The sequence below is a fragment of the Glycine soja genome, chromosome 18 (genome assembly GCF_004193775.1).
Source record: "Glycine soja cultivar W05 chromosome 18, ASM419377v2, whole genome shotgun sequence".
Taxonomy (NCBI): Eukaryota; Viridiplantae; Streptophyta; class Magnoliopsida; order Fabales; family Fabaceae; genus Glycine; species Glycine soja.
Genome location: NC_041019.1, coordinates 12,216,787 through 12,243,681, shown reverse-complemented (window position 1 = coordinate 12,243,681; position 26,895 = coordinate 12,216,787). Strand labels below are relative to the sequence as shown.

The 26,895-nt window shown below is 33.5% G+C and overlaps 1 protein-coding gene across 2 annotated transcripts; it reads right to left on the bottom strand.

Moving 5' to 3' along the window:
* LOC114396473 (callose synthase 7-like) lies at positions 1-26,895 on the bottom strand. Of its 2 annotated transcripts, XM_028358464.1 has the most exons (43): positions 26,289-26,895; positions 24,063-24,163; positions 23,623-23,735; positions 23,453-23,540; positions 23,247-23,357; positions 22,977-23,138; positions 22,716-22,802; positions 22,481-22,572; positions 21,995-22,118; positions 21,168-21,302; positions 21,005-21,081; positions 20,806-20,896; positions 15,537-15,665; positions 15,292-15,409; positions 13,704-14,035; positions 13,520-13,572; positions 12,910-12,970; positions 11,573-11,657; positions 11,438-11,487; positions 11,271-11,357; positions 10,463-10,567; positions 10,262-10,356; positions 10,085-10,166; positions 9,819-9,982; positions 9,598-9,721; positions 9,400-9,494; positions 9,206-9,302; positions 8,962-9,113; positions 8,038-8,147; positions 7,848-7,958; positions 7,690-7,758; positions 7,406-7,592; positions 7,198-7,309; positions 5,098-5,220; positions 4,889-5,007; positions 4,672-4,755; positions 3,970-4,082; positions 3,597-3,826; positions 1,838-2,635; positions 1,693-1,743; positions 1,221-1,406; positions 404-663; positions 1-302 (listed from the first exon to the last, which is right to left on the bottom strand). In XM_028358464.1, the coding sequence occupies exons 1-42, from the start codon at positions 26,500-26,502 to the stop codon at positions 424-426; spliced, it is 5,757 nt and encodes a 1,918-aa protein (XP_028214265.1). In that variant the 5' UTR covers positions 26,503-26,895; the 3' UTR covers positions 1-302; positions 404-423. The 2 variants fall into 2 exon arrangements, with proteins under 2 accessions (XP_028214265.1, XP_028214266.1); XM_028358465.1 differs by lacking the exons at positions 21,995-22,118; positions 22,716-22,802; positions 22,977-23,138; ... (3 more) ...; positions 24,063-24,163; positions 26,289-26,895 and having other exon boundaries at positions 71-302; positions 22,481-22,574.

Here is a 26,895-nt window from a genome sequence, read left to right as displayed (position 1 = left end):
TATCTTTAAACTTAATAACTAATATTAAAAAATTCGTAATTAATTTATAATGAGTAATAATCACATTGTACTATGAATCCCCTTTATACTGTAACAAATAAATAAAGCTCTCCTCTTAGCTCATACGTATACATTGCTGATACAATTATGCAACTTCAAAATGTGATAGCCCTGCTTTAGTAATTTGTCATTCCTATTCTCAGTCAGTAAAATATAGTATGAAAAAGGGAATCATAGGGACTCCCCAAAAAATTCTAGTATGTGGGAGATCAATTTCTCTCCAATTTGAAAACTTCAAATTCCTGCCAATATTTGGAAAGATATGGAATCAGTGAGCAAAGTAAACAAACATCACTTTCTTTAATGCATGGTACAAAATCAACCAAGGTACACGCAAGATTACCTTAGCAATTCAGTAATATGTCAATCAGATTTATAAGTATCCTTCTTTCCAGCAAGAATCATTGAAATTTGGAGACCTCTACTAAATGCTTGATTGAATAGCAACCGGGTTTGGAACTCTGACACAAATGGGAACCATGACAAAATGGCTGTTGGCAAGAAGATTATTAATCCCATTACATATTCATAAGCTCTGGATAGTTCTTTCACTGAGTCCCATAGTTTAGCTCCTTTCAAGCATACCTTGCATGCTTGTGCAATCTTGAGTGCAAAATAAAAAAGGGAATATCAGTTTTTTTGGTTGAATGAAGTACTTAATTAGAAAATTGTCTAGGATGGTGTGCAAGTAGAATATGTAGAAATATTTCTTCAATTTGCCTAAGACATGTCAGACAAAGGTTCTGTTTGGATAAACTTCTCTATAAGAACTTATAAGAGAAAATTGAATTTCTCCCATAAGTTATAATCAACTAATGCACCTCAACTTTTGGAGAAGTTAAATGAGAGCTTCCATAAAATTTAATTACGTAAGTTGATTTTGGCTTATAAGAGAAACTCAATTCATTTTTGTTAGAATATCTTTCAGTATTGGGTTCACAAGCCCATTAGCTCAGGTTATTATTGTATAATGTATCTTGTAACGTTTACTTTTCAGATTAAGAAATATTACTTTTTCAGAGGCTTTTACAATTTTACCTTCTTACTTTCTTCTCAAGTAAGTGTTTATGCAGAAGTTTATTCAAACAGGACAATGTTGACAAAAAGAGTAAATAGTGTTCTTAATTAGTGCTTCTCAAAGATACAGAAGTTTAACTTACCAGAATAATTGCCCATCCAGATGGCATGAAGGCGATAATGGCAGCAAACAAATCTGCTATGGTAAGTCCACATACCACAAATAATACAGTCATGACTGACAAGAAGCCAAGAAAAAGAAGTGCCTTGAGAATACGAAACATGAGCTGAAAGTCGGTGCCAAATCTTCGCCTTCCCATGGATACCATCTGATATGCCCATATGGAATTCACATAAACAGCAGAAGACAAATGCATTAATATTGCAGAAATGTGAACTAATTTTAACCGCACAATACAAAGGCTATACAATGGTCTAAAATCTCCCCTTTTTGATAGAAAAGAAATGTTTTTGTCTAAAATTTAAACTAGAAGCAAAAATTCACTTAATCTTAAGTTAACAATAGTTTTGCATCAAACAATTAATTAGACTTAAATCAAATTGGTAATGGTTTATACGAAGTCACTCTTGATCCCCAAGCTAGCATTTACATACCTTCAATACAATTAGTATTATTACTAAAACTGCCCAAGAAAGCCCAAATACCTGCAAGGAAAAAACAATGATAGTAGTAAGATGGTGCCAAATAAACTTGCAACCATTAATACGATTGGAGAATATAGAAGACGAGTTACTCTACCAGCAAATCTTTGTTATGATGAGTAATATCCATGTGGTAGACAATTCCATATTGGTACATAAAGAAGCGAAATGCAAGAACTATCTCAATTATTTTCCCCCTGAGATTTGAGTATTTCAGGTGTTCATTTTCTTCATCCCACCAAGATTCCCAGCTTTTATCAGATGAAATACCAATACCACCACGATTTCCCATCCATCGCTTCCAATCTGTCCAATCATCCACTGTTTTTTGCCAATCAAATCCAGAAGGATTAAACAAGAAAGGAGCAAACAGCCAGGAAGTGGCCAAAAACCACATTGAGATTGTGATGAATAAATAAAGATGTGAGCTGCGATATGAGCTCCCATAGACTTCATAAACAATCAATAGTATGAGTATCTCTAGGCCCTTCACAAAATGACTTCGTGAGTACATCCTGTAGTTATCAGCAAACTTCGCATGGAAGACAACAAATCCACGACCAGTTGATCTGTATTTAGATCCCCCATGTAAGAGTGTTCTTCCATAATAATGAGCTTTTGTTCCAAGCTGGAAAGTAAAGAACACAGAGGCTAGCTGAAGTTGCATGATGATAAAATCACCCAAGGCAGTGCGAAATCCCTTCTCCAAGCCGATTTCCATAACCATGGGCAGCACAAGCAGTAAGCCCAACTGAACAACAGACTGAGTTGCCAAGGCCTCTTCAAGGGCTTTGCTCTGATGTATGTTTGGACTTTGAAGAATTTCTCTCTCAACTCCACTCAAAACCATATATAAACGTCCATATAAGAACACATACACAGTCAACACAGTTATCTGAAAAATTCATAACGTCCAAATACAGGTGTCAGCATAAGGCAATTCCTAACTCAAAAATTAAGTTGATTGTTATAGATATCTTTAAAATTTACGAACTTGTTTCATATCTAAAACCAGATTATCAAGAAATTTGATTTGATAGAAGATATTCATTTTTTCTATGCTCCACTTTCAAAAAGCCAACACAATCTCAAAAGAACCTGAATTAAACTGAAGAGAAACCCTTAATTTGGTCCTTCAAAGTTGCATGTATCACCATTTTAGTCTTTAAAAAAATTTGGGCACCAAATTAATCTTTCAAAGATTTAAATTGTCACCATATTAGTTGTCCAAAGATTATGTCACCAAATTAGTTCTTCAAAGATCTAAAATGTCACTATTTAAGTCCTTGTGAAAGACTAAAGCGGTGACAAAAAGAATTTTTGAAGGATTAATTTAGTCACCAAAATTTTTTATGGACTAATGTGGTGACATACATTTGAAGGACCAAATTGAGAGTTTTCTCTAAACTAAATGAATAATACATATTAAATACTTATTTAACATTGTCTACCATCCTTGTTTTATGCAATACAAGTGTCTAGACAGCATAGAGAAGTGCTAAAATCAAGCCTTAAGAAAGCAGCAATTTTATGCAAAATTGCAGATAGATTTCTATTCACATATCTTTGCCATATCCTGTTTCATTTAAACCATTTTGAGTAGTAGACCTATCTTCAACAATAATTTATGATTAACAAAGGTCAGATCACAATAGAATCCATTCACAGACATATATGAAGATGATTTCTGTTAATTTAATTTTATGCTATACTGAAAGTGTATGTAACAAGTTGGTTCTATATTGGAAGAAAACACCAAATACTCCAATTAGACAAAGTATATTCCAATAATGTTCTATTCTTAATAGCCTTAAACTATCAAGATAAAATCCCCAAAATGAGATTTGATTAGTTACCATGCTACTGAAGTAGAACCCAACTGTTGTGAAGTAGAATGACAACATTCTGTAGAAGTCAAATCGTCGTCCAAGTCGATAAACATCACGGCTAAGTGTTTGTTCTCCATTTCCATTTGCAACCTTGGCCTCAAAGAGTGATATTTGATTCATGCCCACGTCACGCCCCTTACCTACTTGTATGTATTCATGATGTGTGATATATCCTTGACGTAGAGTTGAATTGAACCCTATGGAAGTTAATTACAATTAGTAAAATACTCCCACCCACATAAATCTGCAATTTAGATTTGAATTGAACCCTATGGGTGTCAAGCAGAATCAGTGGAAAACTTAGATCCATCAGATAGCATTTCTATTCAACCATATGTACCTGCAAATATGTCCTCACTTAAGTTTATAACTTTTGATGCTTTGCTTATGCCACCTCTTGTTATGTGGAAGAGTCTGTCAAATATATCAGGATGGCCATAATGAAACCGAACCCTGCAAATTCAGGAAAATGGATTACTTAACTGAAGTTTTAGTGCATAGAGAATAAAACAAGACATCCTAAGCTTGAATTAAATTCAGTTGTAACACAAAGCATGATGACTCTGTGCTCTATTCAAGTTTCAAGCCTAAAGGGATTTCAGGTAGGAAGCAAGTAGATATTGTAGGAAAGCCACTTTAACTGCAGTCACCCTTAGCCCGCCTTAGTTGCAGCCTCTTTTGGGGCATGCCTTAATTACAGCCTCAAGGGTAGTGGTTTAGTCCCACATTAACTAGAAATATGTCTTAAGTAGAGCTTATATAGCTTACCAATCCTCACCTTACAAGCTAGTTTTGTGGAGTTGAGTTAGGTCCCAAGTCCAAATTCTAAGTGATATACAGTAAATAGAAGCCTTTCTTGCTTATTTACTACTAACATGTACTTGTAACTACAAGTTCCCGTTTTATTTGAATGACCAAATGGATGAAACAAAATAGAAAATAGGGTAAAAAGTGAAAAAGGTGTGAAAACAAGATGAAAATCCCAAGGGATTCATAATAATACTTACATGCTGTATCAAATAACACAAAACTTGGGACTAACCTTAAAGGATTTGCCAAAATTCGTTGGCCAATGGTCACGAAACTGGTCTCCTGGTTTGACATAAACCAAGCAAGTGAAGAAACACTGCAGAATAAGAAACACATAAGCATAGATAACTTGTGCCAATTCAAGCTTGTTGATAGAAGTATATATTTTCTTGATCATGAATTAATTTATTCAAATGAAATTTAATACTAGATATTTTCACAAGGCAGACCTTCCAGTAAATATATGCTCCCTTATACCCAATATGCTGGGTTTCCGTTGTCCACTACGTCCTCTCCGGAATTCTTCCAGTACATTTCTCATTTTGAAAGCTTCTTCATAATAGTTATCCTTGACAAAAGAAACAATAAATTAGGAGAATTGAGTTATACAGAAAGTGCTACTTAATTCATATTAAATTGAAGTCCGAGGAAAAGTTACCTGATTCATATCTATGGTCTGCAAGGCTTCTCCACGAGTAAATACAATAGCATGATTTTGGTTTTCAGGTTTCCCTTCACCAATTTCAGTTGGAGGACCGGGTAGCTTGATACGATATATTTCCTAGTAATGCAATATAGAATCATTTGAATTAAATTTAAGGCTGTTCAAAATGCCAAACCAACTCAACATGAACTGAGCAACCCTGGCACAATATCAAACTATTTCATTAAATAGTTAGGCACAACAGTAAGTCGGTAACACAATAGAAAACCCCTTCAGTTTATACTTTATATCATGCAAAGAGTTGCACATAACATCCTTTAGTTTGTCACTTTAATAATCTTTTACTCTAGAATTATCATAGCAGTATTCATATATGCTCTTTCATATCTTTCTATTTGTTTCATCTCTTAAGCATCTGCTCCATATTGATTTCTTCATTGTTAAAAAAGTGGTTATTTACTGTTGGATAAATAAGAGGTAAATTGCTCCTTTTAGTTAGATTTTTGCTTACTGACAATCTTTTCTTTTCAATAATAGAAATAGATAAAAAAAAAAAGAAGTGACAAACCTTTATCTATACTAATTAGGCTAAAATATGTTTGTGATTTCTAATAAATACCCAAATTTTGTGTTTTCTCCCTGACAAAGTTTATCTTTGTTTTTGTTGCCTAATAAAACAAAAATTTTGTTTTTGGTCCTTAACACTTTTTTTAGTGCCTCCATTAGCGAATTTTGTGTTTGTTCCTTAACAAAAAAAATTTCATTTGTTATTAGTCTTTTTCAAAGAGACTATAAAAAGTGCCAAGGACCAAAAATACAATTATTGTTTTATTAGGGACTCAATACAAAGAGAAAATTTATCAAGAAGCAAACACAAAATTTGAGTATTTATCAGGGATCGAAAACATATTTCAGCCTTTTGATCTTAACTAATTAGATAAACAAATCATGATAAGATAAGGAAATATAGGAACCAATCCTAAGATATAATGAGGAACCAGTAAAATTAATCTTAGAGGACAACCTAAGATATAATAAGAAATTTTTGGATATTTTCATATAATTCTAACATATCTCTTTGTCTCTCTGTAATATGGAATCCAGATTCCAAAGCTTGAATTTGAAAAACCCAAGAGAGTTACATCAGCTTTGCCATTTGCCAGCAGTGACTAAACACATTCTATACAATTTGATTCATTTGATAGAAGCCTCCAACCAACTCATGATTCTCTGATTTAGTAACCAAATTGAAAAACCTCACCACCATGTGGTTGTCACATGCCAGATGCATCAATTGTCTTACCACAAGTTAATGCTAGATTTTTCAATCAATAAACATCCATAGAATACAACCACAAAAACCACACAATATGCTAGAGTGAAGAAGAGATTCTAGAGAAACTTTTGATTCATTACATTCCCTCTTTTGCAATGACAAATTAAATAGTCATCAAATTTCATATTAGTCTCTTTCCTAGACAGTGAGTGACCGGTAGGTTTTCAAAGAACAAGTGTACAAAACTAAACTTTTTATAACATTTTAATAAAGGGTAAATAGTTTATGCACTGACAGTTTAAAAGGTTTTTACACTACAATCCAATCACAAATTGTCACGTATAGTAAATTTGTTTACTTTTAACATCACTACCTTAAAAATCATGCTAATGGACCTCCGATAAAAGTCTCCCATAGAAGAGAAAGAAGGAATAAGGGTAGTTTAGGAAATGAAATAGAGAATTCTGTTATGATTGTCTTTGACAGAGGGTACACCTGGCAGCAGGATACTTGAGAGAAGGGTTCAGAAATCATAGAAAGGACCTATAATAGCACTGTTTCTTTGATATTTTTCTTTTTGGTTTTTATTTTTGATATTTTCCTGCAATTTTCATTGTAATCAGAGCTTGTTCTCTGACTTTCTACCTATTGTTCCTATCGTAATTTCAGTATCTATCACATACCTAACTTGATTTCTTATTATTGGTTGAGAATGTAAAAATGTTTACACTAACAGAACAGAGAAATTAAACTCTTCAATAAATATGGAAAAAGCACAACTCACAAGAAAACATCAAACCAGAATTTTTTGACCGTACCTCATCGTACTTATCCCCTCCCTTGACAAGAACAGAGTAATAAACTTTTTGAGATTTTCCATCCTTTGTTTCTTCTGTTTCATCAATGTAAGCAACACGAAGGGCTGAATGCCTGCATGGAATGTTCCGTTTTACCATTGTCAATCCCATTGTTATTTTACAAATATAAGGAACTTATAAAGTTCAGCAAATGGTTGTATTGACTCACGTTAACATCAGATTGAGAATGTTAGTATAGCAGTTTCTGTCTCTAGTATTTTTGGACTTCTTCTGAGAACCATACACTTGACAAGAAACAACATAGGTGAACTTTAAATCGGCCATAGCTTGTGCTTCTTCGAGAAGCTTCTTCTTTTTGTCATAGGAATCCATTGTCCGGAAGCCTTCAGAGAGCGCTGCAAGAGAAAAGATGTATAGTTCATTCATATATGGAAGGCTTATGCCATATCTTAGAATTTGAACTTGAACATAGTATGTAAATAGAGAAATAACCATTGTCTCCCGCAGATTCTATGAAGTACTGAAGGATCAAAGCTTGCCAATAGTACATCATTCCTCTCACTAGCAAAAACAAAAAGTTAAAAAATACATTTAAATTGGAATATATATTCAAATCTAGCAACAAAATTACTGTTCATTGCAATCCAGACCTGTTCGATAGAGTGTTTGTCCTCTGTAAGATGCCCACCGTCGAGTGAACTCCTCCTTATCTTCTTCAAGATCTTCACTTTTTAGTCGTTCATCGAAATTGGCCCATTCATCTACAGTACATTAATGGCATACAGTAAATGAGTGCAATAAAGATGGGTAGAAATGTAAGTAAGCATATAAAATACTCACCAGGATATATCTTGGTTAGGTAGAATAAAATTGATATTCCATCTTCATTTTCCTTATTGAGTTCCTCATCAGAATATAAAACATCTTCTTTGAAATATGGTGTCAGAACACTGAAGCAACACTCAGATAAGTTACAAATCAAAGTAGCATGAAGGAAAATTGTTAGGTTATTAAGATTTATGCTAGAAAATTAGCATTATTACAATATACAGTGACGTGTATTTATGTTGATCACATTAGAATGGTCAATTGCTTACAGTTAGACTAGATATTAGTTATTTTGCCACCTTAGTATGCTTAAATTAATAGTAATTCAATCAATAAAGAACAGAACATGTGTTTAGCATTACATACTAACTTCTAATAATTCTCTCCCAACAAAAGTAAACAATCATCCATATATTTGGGAAAGTCAATAATTTGTAGATACATGAATGCAGCCACAATAAATGAGGTGGCAATTCTTACCAACAACAAAGAGCAATAGAAATGGAAAAACACATCTGATTAGAATCTTAACCATTCTTCTCCCGAGTTAGTCAGAAAAAATGGTTTAGTGGAAGCAGACATTAAGTACAGTGTACAATCACCCATCCATTTCAAAATTTGTTATTTGTTAGATATAAGATTATTCATAAGCCTCAGCCCAACAGCTTAAGCTTTTATGGAAGTTAGTCCTTGACATGGTATTAGAGTCTTTATGACCAAGTGATCAAGAGTTTGATTCTCGTTGCCTTCATTCTTCCAATATAAAGTTGAGTTTCAACACAAGATAGAGTAGATCAATGTGTTTGTCCATGCTTCACACTCAAAGGACCCTTGCATGAGGTGGTGGGTGCATTTATGAGTTTTTCCTTCACATTATTTAACACACATTCTATTTTTCCTTTCCTTTCAATATATTAGTCTATCACAATGACTAACCTGAAGGACAACATGTCCCGAACTTTGGGAGCCTTTGGCATATTCATAAATAAGGAGTTTGCAAAGAATGTAATACGGCGGCGGGCTTCTATATTTTGGGGAACATTTATGGCTGATTCCTTGACTGTTAAAAGCAAATGAAGCCTAATAACCTACAGAGAATAAACAGAAACCTGTAAGCAACAGCACATTCACAAAGAATAATGTAATAATGTGTTCACTTAAGTATAATTGTCAAGACTACCTTCTCCATCACTGATCTATTATGTGTAAAAGAAGTGTCGATGTTGACAAACTTCTGCCCTCTCTCTACATGATATTGGTGAGGTGTTTGCAGCAACCTGGAGAAAGCAGAACCAAGCAAATACTGTAAGGCAGTACTTACTATAGGGTTTAAGAAATCATAAACCAAAGTTCCAGTCACTGTTTCAGACATACAAATGGCCATCAAACATAACATCCTGTATGATAATTTCTACAATATCTTGCAGGACATTGACTATCTGGGATTCTAGTTTGCCATCTTCAGATCGCTGCCAAATGGGAAAAAATGATATTTATAAGACCCGAATAAGATTTGTAATAAGGAACTGAAATATACTGAGAAAAAAAGGAAATGTGATGGGAAAAACCTACCAGTAGAGTTAGGAATTTCTCTAACTTCTCACTGAGTGAAGGTAAGCCACTCAGATTGAATTCCTTGACAAATTTTTCTTCATGTATGCACTCTTTTACTTTACCGCATATCCGCCTCACAACCCTGTCTCGTACATGGAAGAAACCCAATACTCATGAGGATTCCAATAAGAAGAAAATTAAATGGCTGAACAGTGACTGTACAAGTATGTCTCCCTTACCTTCTATCATCTTCATCAAGCAGAAGGCTCATTATGATGTCCTTGAGAGTCTCATAGCATTCAACAACTGCTGAATACATATACCCATCGCTCTTAATCTTTCTAACTAAATCATCATCCGTCTCCTTCTTATAATCTTTTGCCATGTCAACAGCTATAGGAATCTATCACATATTGAAACAATTTAAAAAGGAAGCAAAAGGCATGTCCACTCAATCATAAATTCATCATAAACTTTTGGCCATAGGGAACCACTCATTACACACCTTGCTAGCAAGCAAGAATGGAGGCCACTGAATGACAGAAACATCACTTGAACTGTATGGGACAAGAAGCAAATCTCTATCCCTGGAAAATTAGTAGTCAAGAGATATAATCAGATGCTTGAAATTCAGTCATCTAATGCAAGATGTGTCAGGCAAGCAGTAGTTTGGAGTTTGGACCTGTCACTGATGAGGTCCTCCTCTCTCATAGAATTTATAAACTCATTCCAAACCTGAGAAAAGTATGCAATATTTTGCCGTTCATATGTCTCATCCTGCCACAGAAACTCTGTTCATAAGACTCCAGATAGATATTTAGCTTTTATGTAGTTATATAATTTCAGTGCACTCATATAAATTTTGTAACGTGAAATGCGTTACCGATTCCTCCTGTTTAGTCTTTCTGTCTCTTCCAGTCCAAAAGCGCTGACTGAAAGCTACCGGTACAGATTGAAATCTGGAGCGGAGCATTCCAAGTGTCCTTATCTAAGTGATCAAAAACGTTAGGAGAAAATCACCTAAAAACAATGTTGCATGAGTATGGGTACAAGAAGATACAATACGTAAATATGACAAGTTTCTAAGAAATTAGGATGCAAGTACAATATATATTAATTAAAATACAATTATATTTATAAATTGCATATATGTCATTAATTTTTTTTCTTGATTTCTATACTTTTCTTATTATAGCTGATACTCATTTTGGTTTGCCATCATCATCTCATTACTGTTTGTCTTTAATCTCTTGAAAAAATTACTAACAAAGAATAATTGTAATCAAATTTGTATAAAAATATTATATTCAACAATTCAAGTTAAGATAATGATCCCTTCACTGTCCAAAGAAAAAATGTATGTCATTTGAAGACAAGGCAATCATGCTTTGATATAGGGGCAGCTGTATAACACACATATCGTTATCTGACATGTATACGTCACCAATTTTGAAGTATCCATGCATCATAGCCAGAAAAGTATTATATACTAATATGAATTTAGTACTATCATTACCTCAAGCAAAAATTCAAATATTTTGAGGGAAAAAAATCGTGGAAAGATGGGTTTAATGAGGTAACTTAGTGTCGAATAATGCAACTTTTTCATGTGGAGCTAAAGAATAAATCATAACAAAAGGAGGGAATTACAAAGGCTCCATATAAAATATTGCAATAAACATGTCACTAACCTCTCCCAAATGGCTGAAGGCTCCAATAATACCACCAAATAGAGTGGCATAAATAGCATACCAAATTTGAGCATCCATAAAATAAACCTATATATTAATAAAACATATAAGAGTAATGGAACAAGATAAAGTTTGTCACTCCAAAATTTCTTTTCTACTAAACTTACCAGAATAATTGGAGCCCATATTGCAATGACAATACATATATTGTGAGTCTCTGTAGTAGTTACAGAATGTGAGTTGAATCTAGTTATATTGATAGAATATGTAGTAGAGATAGTGTAAACAACATAAAATGTTACCATTTTCTGGAAAGAACTCATGCCACTGGTAGTTATCTATAGACATCCCCATGATTAATTTTGTGGGTCCAACAAGGGGTGATATCTATTGAAAGATTAATTTAGTACAAAAGAGAAGCAAACTAATGAAGTAAAATTTTAAAAATATTTGATGAGTTTCATAAAATAATTAATGACACAGGAATAAAGAAAATACATGAAACATGATTGCAAGAATTCAATAATTGATTTATTGGTCATTGATTCTTTGATCTTTCTAAATTTTGCATGAACATACAATTGAAAGAAAGAGAGAAAAGTGAGAGGCCTAGACATGTTGAAACCGTATTTTCAAATACACAATAGAGGCTGTATTAGGATTATTATAATCAATGAAATAAGACAGTTTCCTGATTACCATAATTACATGATTTGGTTAGACCAGACCATGAATCTAGACACTATTTACATAATAATGCAGTCAACACATAACATTAAAGCTCCAAATTGTTAGCATTAAGCTTGTATAATTGAAGTAACTATGGTAGTATCTGTTTTGGATTTTATAAAAATAGAATTTAAACGCTGATATATAATGTAAAAAAGCAATAATTTATTAATAACAAAAGATGAATTTGTTCCACCCATTATAGTTGTTGAAATTATATGGTTTAGGTAAGGAAGGAGAAAATGAGAGAATAGAGAGACAGAACATTAAATTGATATGGTATATTTTGAAGTGATACGAAAGACAAAGCACTAACAGACCTATTTATAGTAGGAATTAAGTTCCTAACCCCTGACCCTATTCCTCCTAATATTATTCGATCATATTACTTTTGCTCTAAATATTTTGTAGATATTCTAATACACTCTAAATTATTTGAATGAAATTTTGACAGAGGAAGCAAGTTTGCCATTCGAGATTTTAATCTCTCTCTTTTGGAAATCAAGGCCTGTTTATTACTTGATTGACAAACATACTCATATGTTAGTTAGCATTAACATCCATTGTAAAAAGTAAGGATGCCCCTTATCATTTTTGTTGGTTTGAATACACATGAGGGATATGTATTAGCTAACTTAATTGGGAGACGGATATGATTATACCTATAATTCATCCCATGTAAGACCAAGTTCGTAAGCATATTAAGATAACTTCATCATGTTACACATTATAGAATATCATTCTCCCAGCAGAAAGTGGGGATTTTGATATTCAATTCAACAAGTTGAACTCTATAACTGACTGGTGTATTTATGGGCATAGCCACATTATCACTTAAATGTGTTTTAGTGTCTACAAGCTACTGAACTTGGAAGAAAAATAAAATCAAAACCAATTAGATAAATAATACCTCCACATAGTAACTGAATGCTAATTTGCTAATCAGTAGCATGATCCAGAAGAGGGTGTACCTGCCATAAAATATAGTTGAAAGTCAAAATATATTAAAAGAAACTTAATAATAGAAGCAACACGTATGTGCCTATGATTCAATACAATACCCCATCATTAGTCTGATACAATTGGAAAAAAAAAATTCAAAAATTGACCTGTTGTCTCTAGAATGTATGGGCCAAAATAGTTTCGTAAAAAATATGATGAAAACTGTAAAAGGCAGTTGATAGATATATTCTTCAGCATGTCTTTAACTAGGAGAGTAAGTGCATGTTTAAATGAACTTATTTTTTGGGTAAAAAATCTTTGTTCTTGGCAGCTTCTTGAAAGAGCTTTTAGAGAAAAAAGATAAGATTATTTTCTGAGAAAAAGGGTTTCCAAAACACCAAGTATGACTATCCTACGAAGCGTATAATAAATCAAATCATGTTTAATATTAAAAAAAGTCAACTAAAAAGAAAAACATGGTTGGAGTGAAACGAAGGCTTCCACCTTGAAATTCCCCCCACATATACCACAAAAAGAACTGGACGCAAAAAGGAAATTGATAAGAATTTCTCACTTACTTCAACAGTGAAAACATATTCTCATGCATGCCTCTTCCTACATACAATTTTGGCTGCGGTATAGTCAATGTTAGATAGAGTACACCGAAAAACATTTCAATTAGAAAGAGATGCAAATATTAGTACACAAAGCATCTGTTAGGTATTTCCTCAAAATAAACCAATAAATGTATGTGTTGCTGACCTGAGCCCACCACATCAAAAAGGTAAGTATTCTCATATTTGAGCGCTCCAATTTTCTCCGCAGTGGAGGAAGGAAAAATAGTATTGCAGCCACTATGTTTGGTAACATATATAATACAACAACATAGGTGTAAAGTGACTGGTTCCCCCAATCCCCAGCCCAACTGGTGACAAATCTTATTAGCCCTGATGGATTCACTAGAGAACTGGAATAACAGACTGGCAAAACAACAACCCAAACAGCTGCTACCACAAATTTCAGAAAATATCGAAGCAACTGAGTAAATTTCATATTCTTCAATGCATTCCATGTGAGAATAATATCAAGAGTTACTGCAATTGGAGATATGAGAAAAAAGTTACTATATGACAATAGTAATTGTTATTGAAACTACATAGAGAATAAAGCGACCTTCATTTTAATAATAAATATAGATAGACTTCTCTGTGTAATAGTTAGTGTAATAATAATACAGTTACAATTCAATTATGTTTTCTCTCTCCTCTTTCTCTGAAGTCTATCAATTTTTAAGGAAAAATAGGTAAGTCAATAGAGGTTTACTAATACGGCAATGGAGACAGAAAGAGTAAGGTTGATAGGGAGTGAGCAGAGCTACTACAGATATCGTGCTACAGTTTCTTGGGAAGCAAGAAACTACTGACCCCATATCCTATAGATATTACCTACACTTTCCAAATAAGCTATAAAATGCCCCCTGGGGTAGGTCTCTGTGCTTTACAAGCCACATATACCCAATCCAAGTTGCATGCCTTTAGAGTATATAGATACTTTCTCATATAGCTAGTTGAGGAATTTACACAATTAGTATAGTTATTCAGTTACTCAGTTTGTTGCAAGAGCCTGTTAGAGTTGGTTGTAACTCATAGTCACCAACTGTCAGTACTGGTTGAATAACTATGTAAGTGTTTGACTTTTACAAAGAAATTCTCAATTTCCTTTCTTCCCGTCATTTTTTCACATCTTCTTTTCTGCTCAACATTCTCAATACAGGCCAAGGTGGACACGTTTGTCCAACATTTTGAAATTGTTCCATCATTACACTTATTATTTGATCCACAACTCCTCTTAGGCCATGTTTGGATAAAGTTCTCAATAAACACTTCTAGAAGAAAAAAATAAGAATGTAAAATGAATTAAGATCCTCCCACAAGTTAAAATCAACTTATGAACTTCAACTTTTAATCTTTTATTGAAACTCTCTCATTTAACTTCTCCAAAAGCTGATTTTAACTTATGGGAGAAGTTTAATTCATTTTATCTTCTTATTTTTCTCTCCTATAAGTGTTTATTGAGAAATTTATTCAAACAGGGCCATAGTCCAGACTTGGTTTTTGTAGACTCCGTTTGGAAGGTGTAGGAAATAATCTGCTAGTGCATGGCCTACCTTCAGCAATATATCCTGACATTAATTTAAGTGCTGCTCTTCCAGAGGTCAGAAAGTATCAGTCAATTTCTTTAGTAAGATGGAGGATATTTTATCCTCCTGCCTTCTTTTCTCTCCTTTAAATAAATCTTTTGAAAAAAGTAGGTACAACAAAATGCCAAGACATATATACGAATCAAGTACCTTGAAGAAAATTGAGAAATGCATATGTAATGAATATAGTCATAACATTTCTGAAGACATGTCCATCAAAAAACACTCCAACAGGTCCCAAGGAGCTCCATGCTATAATGATCATTGCCTGAAACATATACTTTCATATTTGAAATAAAATTTGCGTGGTAAAGTTTCAAGACTTAACAATAGCTCTAGACATTCAGTGAAAATCAACATAAAGAATATTCCACTGGTTCAACTACGACAATTACCTGTAAAGCCAATATAAAGAATATCCACATTCGATCAAAACTCCTATACAGATGCAAAAACGTACGGACTTCAACAAAATTTGTTTTGGGCTTCCTCTTACCAACTGCAGTGTTGGCATGGCTACGGCCCTGTCATTGACATGTGTACTTCAATATAGGTCTCTTTCAAAGTAATGCAAGTTCATCTGACCAGGTGAGTATTTATATACAATTGCTTATAATCAATGCAACAATTTTATCAGCGTGGAACAAAAATACAAGTAGGCTGTATATATATGTCTATTGGACCTCTAAGAGCCAGGAAAAAGAAGAACAAGAACAACAAAAATTAGTACACAAAATAAAGATATACATTAAAGACCATTTCAGCCTGAGCAATAGAACTAAAGTTCTGCTACATACATACATGGCATATGTCTTTAATTCAATAAAGGCCATCCACGCCCTATCCAACCAAATAAACCATACTAAACTATGGATCGTTCTACAGTACATGTAACATCCCAATTTTTCGTAAATAAATTTAAAAATCTTTTTAGTAATAAATAAATAAATAAATAAATATAGAGCAAATAATAGGCTGAGTACCCTAGGTATAAATAGGTATGTTAAGTCAGCTGCCTCCTTTTGGCCTCATTTTCGTTTTTCCCCTTCTCCTCTCAAAACCCTTTCTTTTTCCCGCAGCCCACCAAACCAGTCTCAGAAAAATGACGATCTCAAACCCGTTCACCGTTGGATCGTCGTGAAATTTGAGTATCATGTTCGAAACACAATTCAGAGCATTCTCACCGTTGGGAATTTTGATATCGTGTCTGAACTGAGAGAAAAACCCTTCGCATTGTAACCTTTTTCTTTCCCGCAGAAACCCAGAGCTGTCTTGGTAAAACTACGATCCCGGTTTCGTTAACCGTTGGATTATTGTGAAATTTGGATATGTTGTTCGAAATTCAATTCCGCACGCTTCCACCGTTGGGATTTGCGAGATAATATTCGTGGAGGGAGAAAAAGGAATCGTATGAAGACAGTACAAGTGGAGGTTTCAATCTCTTCTCCGTCTCTCTGACGTTTGGGAATTCTATCGGAGCAGTCGGATGAATAATTGAAAGAATTTTCGGGAACCGCTAGAGATGTTGCTATCGCTGGCTGAAGACACGTGAGCCCGCTTAGAGGTAAGGGATGAGTGATTCACAGTTGGGGATTAGTGAGAACATGTGTAGGGATCCTTAGAGGATTAAATTGGGATTTTATTTTGGGATGTTTGTTAAATTGCAATTTTTCCTTTATAATTATAAATAAAATATTGATGTCCTGATGAAAATTGCTTGATAAATTGTGCTTTTGATATTTGTATATTTGGACCTATGATTTGGATATAATTGTGTAATATTATTTGAGGGGTTTTAGTCCTCATGTTGTGATAGTCTTTTATATAAATTGTTATATTGAGGATATGAAATGATAATTCAAATTGTGAGTATGTGATGAATTGTAGAATAACATGTTGCTTTGAGATTATAATATTGTTATTGAGATTGAGTATAAGTGTAAAGTTGAACATGTGTTAATTTGTGAGATACGTGTAAACATGTGATGGTGGATTGTGACACTATGAGATGTGAAATTGTGAATGAGTTCTAGTTGTGGATAAGTGTGTAGTTAACACTTGATGTGAAATTACTTGTGTTATAAGCTATGAATTGTACAATACCCGACCAGCGTTATCTTGAGAAAAGCGTTGATGCGCAGTGTTAAAGAGAAAATGTAGGTTTCCTATTTAGGAACCAGTGTTAAATCGTAGCGCAATTGTGTTGAACGTGTTTAAAACACGAGTGTAAGGTCGTGGGTATTGTATAATTCATGAGCAGTGTCTGCATGTAAAAAAAAAATTATTTTAGGGGTTGGACCTGAATCAGGAGGGAGAGGCCCTGACGGACTCTTCGGAGTGTAGGCCTTGGGGGTCACCGGGTTTGAGTGCTCCTTTAAGCCTATGCTGATCTCATATGGTTGGAGCATTCTCGCAAAACATCGTGACCCTGACTGGTCTCCCTATGATCTTACTTAGTGAGAGTGACCTGACAAACCCATTGTGTGGTGTGTCTTGTTATGTACTCCTAAGCGCCCCAGGGTGGTTTTTCACTGACATGGTACCACATTGCATATAGAATTGAGTCTTAGCATAACTATTGCATATGCTTGCTAATTGATGTGTTATTATATCTTGATCGAAGTGTGAGATTCTTGTGTAATGTGATTGATAATTGAAAAGTGAATTTTGAATGACGAAGTGGTGAAGTTACGTGAGCTATGTTTAAGTAAGTGGTATCTCATTTATATAATATGTATATTTAATTGTCTTGTTTCTCTATTAGCTAGGAATGTGATAACTCACTCCCTGTGTGTTGTTGTGTTTGGATCCTGTGATGATCTTGAACTTGTATTCGGGGGAGCAGATGAATAGGTGGATGACTATGAAGAACCTCATGCTAGAGGACACGGGAACACCACGCTCTGATAGGATGTGACATTAGAATATAGGTTCTATATTAATTGTATGAGACTTATATGACTTCTTTGAGTCGAGATGACTTTATTATTTATTTGGACAAGTTCGAATATGATGTAGAAGAAAGTGAATGTGAGCCTTTTACCAATTTGAAAAGCTTGTATTTAAAAATGTTTTAAAAATACTTTTAATTAATATTTGAATTTTTATTCCTTTATTAATATATATGTGAGGGGTAGAGGGTGTCATAGTACAGACTCCATTATTCTCATACTTTTACCAATACTGGAACTGGAAGTGAGATCCCACAGGTCCTGGCAATTTTTCTTCTTCTTTCTTTTATTTATTTGTTCAGATAAAGGACAATTTATTAGAGAAAGAGAGACAAAAGTACCAAACTTTGGAGGATAAGAAATCCTCAACAAAGACAACACAAAAGGAGAAGAACAGGAGAAAAAAAAGGAAACTCTCGCAACTAATTCGTGTAAAAGAGCAGCCAGTCCCTTTGCATATCAAAATCAAACACTAATACCCAGAAAATTTCATGTGCTGAACACCAAAGTGAAACCATGAGAATGATTCTATCCCTTCACAAATTCAGAGGTAAGGACATGCCCTTTCCATTTCTAATGCACCTTCATGATTTTCTTTTTTTTATTTTGATAAAAAAATTGCCATGAATTGGTTTCATTTAAATTTAAATCTTATTGTGGTCAATTTGGATATAACCGGTTTTATACAAATCATTTATTTTTTTTTTAAATATCCTCACCACTTCAATGATAAAGCTATTCTTCTATTTGGACTTTCTGCACATAGTACTGTAGGAAACATAAAAGCATTCAAATGCCTCCACCTAGCAACTTAGCTTTTAGGACAGATGATCCTTGAAATGTCTAATAAAATTAAAAATTTTATTTACCCAAAAATTGTATCCTAATCCAAATTTCTGGATCAGGAAGCATTCATGTGGGTTCCATTCCATGAGAATTGGCACTTCATATTTGTAGTTACAGGACTATTCTTGCTATAGCTTTTTGTATCAGTATATCTTTCAAAACATTATCGCATGTTTGATTTATGCAACCAGCTCCAGCAAGTATGAAATGTAACACCCCATTTTTTGATAAAATAAATTAATAAGGATTTTATTTAAAAATAAATAAAGAGAAATAATTTTATTAATTAAAATAATATTTTTAAGGTAAATAAAACAAATGTGTTTTTAGAAAATAAAAAAATGATGTTTTATTTATTCATTTGATAAAGAGTAAAATAAAGTTCCTTTTCATGAAATATTAAAAAAAAAATAGAGTAAATAATAGACTCTTAGCTATAAATAGAGACATATCTCTTTCTCTCAAGTTCATTTTCCCTTATTCCTCTCTTAAAACCCTCTTTTTTTTTCCACATACACTCAAAATGTGTCTTAGTAAGACTACAATCCTAGACTCAGTAATGTTGGATCGTCGTGAAATTTAGACACCACCTTCGCAACTCATTTTCGCACATCCCACCGTTGGGATTTACGAAATAATGTCTGTAGAGAAATGTCCCTCGCACGGAGACAGTAAAATTGAGGGTCCAATCCCTTCTCCTTCTCTTTAATGGTTGGAAACCCTAGAGTAACCTGAAGAAAATCTTGAAGAATCTTAGGGAACCAGTAGACCCTGCTATCGCTGCCGAACTACACACGTGAGCCCACTTAGAGGTAAGGGATGAGTTATTCACATTTGGGGAGCAGCGAGAACAAGTGTAGGAATCCTTAGAGGAACAATTGAGATGTGTTTTTGGGTGTTTTTGCAATTTTGATTTTATCTTTACAACTATAACTATGAATTATATATGTTTGACAAACCAATTGATTTCCCGATGCGAAATTAATTTGTTCTTGTGTTAAGTGTGAATCCTAGAAATTGAGATTTTTTCTAATTAGCATGAATTGATGAGATTAAGTAAGGAGAAATTTATCGTAAAAGGAAGTGAGATATTGATTTTGTATTTTCTCCTTTTCTTGTTTTTTTAGTATAAAATTAATATTATAATTGAAATTGACCGAAGATTCCTAGTAGATTATGTGGTGTATTTTTAGATAATATATATGAATTCATGTACATTTATTTTTACGTGTGTGTGGAAAGGTATTTTCAACGGCACTTTTAGTTACTATATAAATATTTACTTGTGTGTGTGTGTGTGTGTGTGTTTACATGATTTTGTTCCACTACTTAACTTGAGTTCTTTTGTAAACTTGAACAGTCTTGTTTTGAGCCAGAAATATTTTTAATAAGTTTTATTCGGTATCAGTGAAGCGAATGTGATTCTTTTACCCATGTGAATATGTTTAAGTGATTTAATAAAATTGATTTAATTAAATTTCATATTTTTATATGTTTTTCTTTATTATATATATGTCAGAGTAGAGGGTGTCACACGAAAAAGCTTAATTGTTGCTGTTGTTGTTTATATCTTAGGGATAAATTAGTATTAGCCGATAAATCATTCTTCAATATGGGGGAAAATAGGATATTACTAGGCATATTTGCATCGAGTATGAAAATATGTCATTTAACATGCGATGAGAAATTATTAATTTGAACCACATAGAATATAAAGTAAATGGCATGCTCTTATAAAAACAAACCAAATATTTATGTATGCTAACTACATTCGATACCTATGAATTGTGAGAGAAGAATTTGACAGTTTAAAAATAACACATGCAGAGAATGTAAAGGAAAAGAGAAAGAGAAAATAGATACAGACCCGACGTCTTGTCTGTGTCTCATCTGAATGCCTAAAAAAATCAGCTTTGGAATTCAATGGCCAACTTAGATCATCAAAACATTTCTTAGACCTGGAAAAGGAAAGATTTGATCTTCTTGTTATCCAAATGTAAACAAAAATAGCTTTTAGAACTGTTACGAGAGTTTTCGTTATTTGATAAGTTTACTGAAACATTTACCAAAAGTATTCGTTAAGATCATCATAATTTCTCCAATTGGAATGACTTGCCTTGCCTTTGTTGTTCCTCTTTGCTTCCTTTTTTGCCAAACACAAACAAGTTTCAGGCAAACATTTGAAAACAAGCAGGAAAACTAATCCAATTATTGTTGCATCAAACTGACCTTCATTAAAACTTGATATATAGGAGTTATAACTTCCCTCAGAAAATATTCATCATCTCGTCCTTCTACTAAGTCTTTGCTCCCAGTCACACGAGCAGGATTCTTATCTAAAATCTTATAGACTTCATGGCACATCTTTGGGAGAAAAAAAGGAGAGAGTTATTAACGTAGTATCTAACTATCTAGCATTCTAACCCATGCTAGAACATGAAACTGAAATTGAAAATGTGCGTAACTATTGGGTCAGGATCAACGCTAAAATTAGAATGATTTTTGCCTAAGTAGCAGAAGGTTTTGCCTAATTAGAATGATTTTTGGTAAATAATTAGAATGATATTATTTGTTTAATCTGAAAATAGAATCAACTCTTAGTGTGTTTGGTTTGGTGGTAGAAAATCAAGGCAAGTGCAAAATCATGGTGAGTTCACCACAAAAACAACTATTTGTTGCTTCAAAAAATCATGGGGAGTTCAACCCACCACCAATCCAAACACACAATCTGTTCTTTCTATTCATGAAATATCTTCTGCTTAATTTCAATGATTTCATTCTCTCTAGAAAGAATGATACAAGAGATTAAAGACATTGATGAGAAAATAGTTACAGATGGAAGCTATAACACATGTAATGTTGCTGATGGAGGTGAGAATGATGGCATAATGATAATATAAAAGAGGCAAGAAACATTCTGTTTAACATATTGAAGCATACGTTTGTTATAAGTATTAGAGCATAAGATTAAGATGATGAACTCACAGTGCAGGCACAGCAGAATAATGAATGCTAGGTCATTAATAATGTTTGACAGACAGCAATAGAAAACTTACATGATGGAAAATATAGCAAAGACATTCAGGCATAAAGCGAATATTTGAAGCTTCTCCCCAAATTAGAAGATAAAGTGCAATATATATCAATTCTATTTGTTTCAAGTCATAATCTTCTAGAAACCTATAAAGTTTAAAAAAAATTCATATACCAAAATGAACAAAAGAGCTCTTGTTAGTGTATAAACATTATATCAAGAACAATTTGGAGTATGCTTAGATGCAAGGGCTTGCGAGAAAGGGAGGGTAAATTTTATGGTTTTAAATTGAGAACTATAAAACATCTATACATACAAATAAGCAATGATTGGAAGGCTACATGGTATTCATTTTTTTCTCCTTTCATTTAAAAAATGTTCAAAAATAAAATGCTAATTCAAATTCAAAACTTAACCCTCATTTCCTTTTCCCAACTCCTCAATCCAAACATACTCTTAGGGCGGAAATCCTAGGGTTTTACTATCTTAAAATAAAACATTCAATTACCTAAGATTGGATTCACAGCGCACATAATGGCACCACGACTCATAATTTTTGAAAACTTTAGCCATCAGCTTCTCTACAGTTTCTACATGGAGCTGCAACAAGCTTTGTGTTAGCTTTTAATATGATAAGTAGAAGTGTAATTACAACATTGAAATTTAATTAGCATTACGAGTCCTTAAATATGGAAAAAAAGAACTAGAAAAATTAAAGCTTTTTGTGGGAAATAATAGTTCACCTCATAAGATGGTTCAGGCCTGTTCCTTATATTTATGTTGGCAAGTAATAATATAAGGTGCTCCCTTTGATTTGCCACATTTCCTTTCTTCATATCCCAAAATAGAAGGAAACATTAAGTCAGATTATTCACCAGAAATGTGCAGCATAAAAAATATACATAGCTATATTTTTCATGACAAATTTAACATTTGTAACCAGGATAATTTCCAATCAAAGTGAAATTAGGAAATAGAAGGGGGAGGGAGAGAATATTCATTACCTGAAACCCAAAAACTGAGGCAATCCAATCAAGTATATCATTCACTTTTTTAAGCCTATCCGTAGGCATTGTAGAATCATCATGAGAAGCATCAGGTCTTGCCCGAATTATTGGCATTGGAAGATTATCCACTCTACATAAAGCAGCAATTGCTGCTTTGATCTTTAATTTCCAAGAAGAAAAAAAGCAGATTAAAAATTTAAAATTTCAGGGATATTATATCATTAGCAGAAGCAAGACAAACAATGTATATATCCCAGACATACAAACCTCGGGAATTTCCATGATTGCTGGTTTAACACCAACAGCATATAATGGAAGTATGTTATAGTGTTCATATTGTCCCCTCTTATGCTCAACATCCTCAGCGTACCTTCTTGTCTGGCAATAAAACAACATCCTTAGTCCATGTCCGAACTATGTTTACAAGTATTGTACAAATTTTAGTCATGGTAGCCTAATCAAGCAAAACAAACCTTCTCCTCAATATTTTGTGGAGATACCATAGTCTTTAGCACTTCATACAATACAGTGGCAATCTGAACATTCTTAGCCATCTCCTCCCTTCAAGAGCAATATCAGAAGAATCAAGCATCATAACACAATTCATAAAACTTGAAAGCACAAGTTTAAGTTTAAGCCTCACGGTCTTTGATTAAATTCTCCATCCCGGATTTTCTTTTCATAGAAATGTTGGTAGTAGGTCTGCAGCTCCCTAGCATCACTTCTTTGAACAAGTTTTTCTGTAAGCTCCCCTTCCTGCAATCATGAAATTTAAAAAATGTTTAATACATAAACTACTTGTTTCTCATTTTTTGGGTAGGAATTAAGAAATAACTGCTGTTCCTATTCATAAATCATCAATCTATATAGCCATAACATAATCATTGTCTAATGTTAATATTTTCCTGATAAAAAGAAGATTTTTATTAAAAAGAAAAAGCGAATACCTATATGGCTGAGATTAATTTTTAAGAACTGATGAATCAACAGAACACCCATCATTACCAGCACATAGACACCAGAGATAACAAAACAGAACATTCAAAAACTATAAGAACTGTATGAAAATAAAAGCCAGTGTACCTTTTCCAGTTTGTGCAATAGGTAAGTCTTGAACTGACGAACACCACGCCCACTTGATGTTGGATCCATTGTATGGGCCTTCTCAAATGCATGGAAGCGGCCTAATTAGAAAAACAAAGAAACATCAGTATTATATACTCTTCTGCAAATATACAAGGTAAAAACACTGTTGACATGCTGAAGGAATGCTTCCGTTCCATTTTGTTGTTTCATTTCCCTTTTAGATGTTGATTTTGAATTTGATTTTGCTATCAGAGTAACAATTTTGCAAGCAGAATCTGGGTTCAATGTGATATTTTGCAATAAGGCTTTGTTTTGGATTGTTTTACTAATATTCATTTTGTTATATCCTTTTTCTTCTCAGTACTGTTTGGATTATGTTAAACAAAGCAAACTTAGTTTCACTGAAACTGCCCTTAGAAAAAGGATTGTTAAGTGAGTATAGTTGGAGGTTCATCTCCCTCATGGACACCAGATAGAAATGGATTAGTTTCTGCCAGACTTTGAAGTCTATCTATGAGAAACCATGTGTTGGTCTTTTGACTTTTGAGGAATGCATGAATATATGAAGCACCAGCAGCTTGGTTTTTTTGCCTACTACATGCTTTTTATTGAATGATTATTTGGCCATTTTGATTGTTTCTTCATTTCTTTTTCCCTGTAACTTGAGGGGATTCTTTTACAGATCTCCTGTAAGAGACTTTATAACATCCCATCATGATTACTACCATATTCTTTTGGGGTTAACCATGCACAATAAATTCAGGCTACACATCGATTCATTTTTAAAACATGTGGACTCTCCACCACCACTCTTGCAAAACCTTTATGATAGAGTTGAGAGAAGAATTTAGTGTAGAGGGACAGAAAAGTTTAAATTTCAGAAAACTTAAGTAGAGGTACCTGGTAATCATTAACTGGCTTTAATATTTTGCAAGGGATTCTAACATGTTCCGTTCAATGGTAATATCTCAATTTCAAAAGATTTCCAACCACTTGGATGTTTGGAAGGGTGCTTTTCTTTTCTCTTTACAGATGATCATATTAACTTAATATAAGTATTCCTTTTTCGTTGCAGAACTCTGTTCAAAGTCCAATAGTCATCCAAAGCTCACAGCAAAATTTTGTATTTCATTTGGACAGTGGTACTCAACAAACACTAAACCTCTGTTGGAAATTCACAGATATGGTTTAACTCTGATGTAGTCTCCCACTTATTTTCATGTTTCCCTACAGCCAATTCCTTATGATGATTATTTTTAATGTGTGAGGTGAGTGCTATCAGTTACTTTTTAATCAACTTTAGGGGCACTGGAAGAGATAACACAGGAACAATTGCTTTACTAAGCAGGAGATCTTATTTACCTCATTTTCTATTCTCTTTGCTTTTTCCCCCTCATAATAAAATTGGCAATCATGCTATAACATGAGATACAAATCTTATATTTGAAGTGTTTCTCATTGGTTGTTAATTTTGGCAATTTGCAACTTCTAATTAGGACCCCCAGCCTTAACTTCTGCAGTCTTCTCTTCCATCATAAAAAAAATATTCTTTCATTTAAAAAAAATATCAAAATGAAAGAAAAAAAAGACATATTGGACAAAACATCCAAGGAAACCCATATAGTCGGACCCTTTAATACTTCCATTCATATAACACCACAATCCATTCCTGATGAACATACCCAACCATTTAACAACTACTTACAACACAACACCTCACACTATTTGCAATGATGAAAAAAAATAAAAAGGTTAAATTAGCTTTTCTTCCTCTATTTTTTTTATGTTTAATTTGGTCATTTATTATATTTTTACATTTGATTTGGTCCTCTATTTTTTTCGGATTCAATTTCATCCTTTAATTTTTAAAATTGGTTTGATTTTATCCTATAATTTTTTTGGTTCAATTTAGTCCTCTAATTTTTAAAATCAATTTAATTTGGTTTCACGGTCTAAATTAATTTGAATGGTCCACCCATCTAAATGAGCGCTATGTAACAGTTTAAAATCATCATTAAGTGGTTTTATGCGACAAGAAAGTACGATTTCTTAACAAGGTCGGCTCAATTTAGACTTGAATCAATTTAAAAATTAGAAGACCAAATTGAATCTAAAAAAATTGAAGACCAGATTAAACCTATAAAATAAATTAAAGGATCAATAAACTAATTTAACCAAATAAAAATAAAAAACATCAAAACAACCCAATGAAAAAATACTCACAAAGATAGGCAACTCTGGGATTCTCCTCGTCAATCTCAAGGGCTGCTCTGAGAATAGGCACAAGCACAGCAAGTGAAGAAGGAACAATCTCACTGTCCACAACACCCTCTTCATTTCCCAAGTCCACATTCCTGGTAGGAGCCCTCACCATCCTCTTTGATGGCTGCCTACCCATCTCAAAAGGACCACCCTTTGTGCCACTGGTGCTGGCCATGGTCCTGCCACCACCAATGCAACAACAACAAGGTTTATTAAGGTTTCTTCCTCAATTTTCTTCTTCTTCTTCTTCTTCTTTTTCTCCTTCAGCACCCAGAAAGCATCACAGGTATTGGGGTTTGAGTGAAGAATGAGGGAAGGTAAAGTTGCCATCTTTTTCTGCTGGGGTACAAGAAGGAACCAAAAAGATTGATACTTTGATTGAGAGAGAGGTTTTGGAATTGCTCTGATAGCAAGGGAAAAATTAATTAAAATACATTTAAAATAAAGAAAAAAGAAGGGAACGGAGGGTGATGCAGCTGCTACTTCTTTCTTTTGCTGAGTGCTTTTATCTTTTGGTGATAGATAAACAAAGGAACAGAGATGAAAGTTCACACTTCACACATAGGAT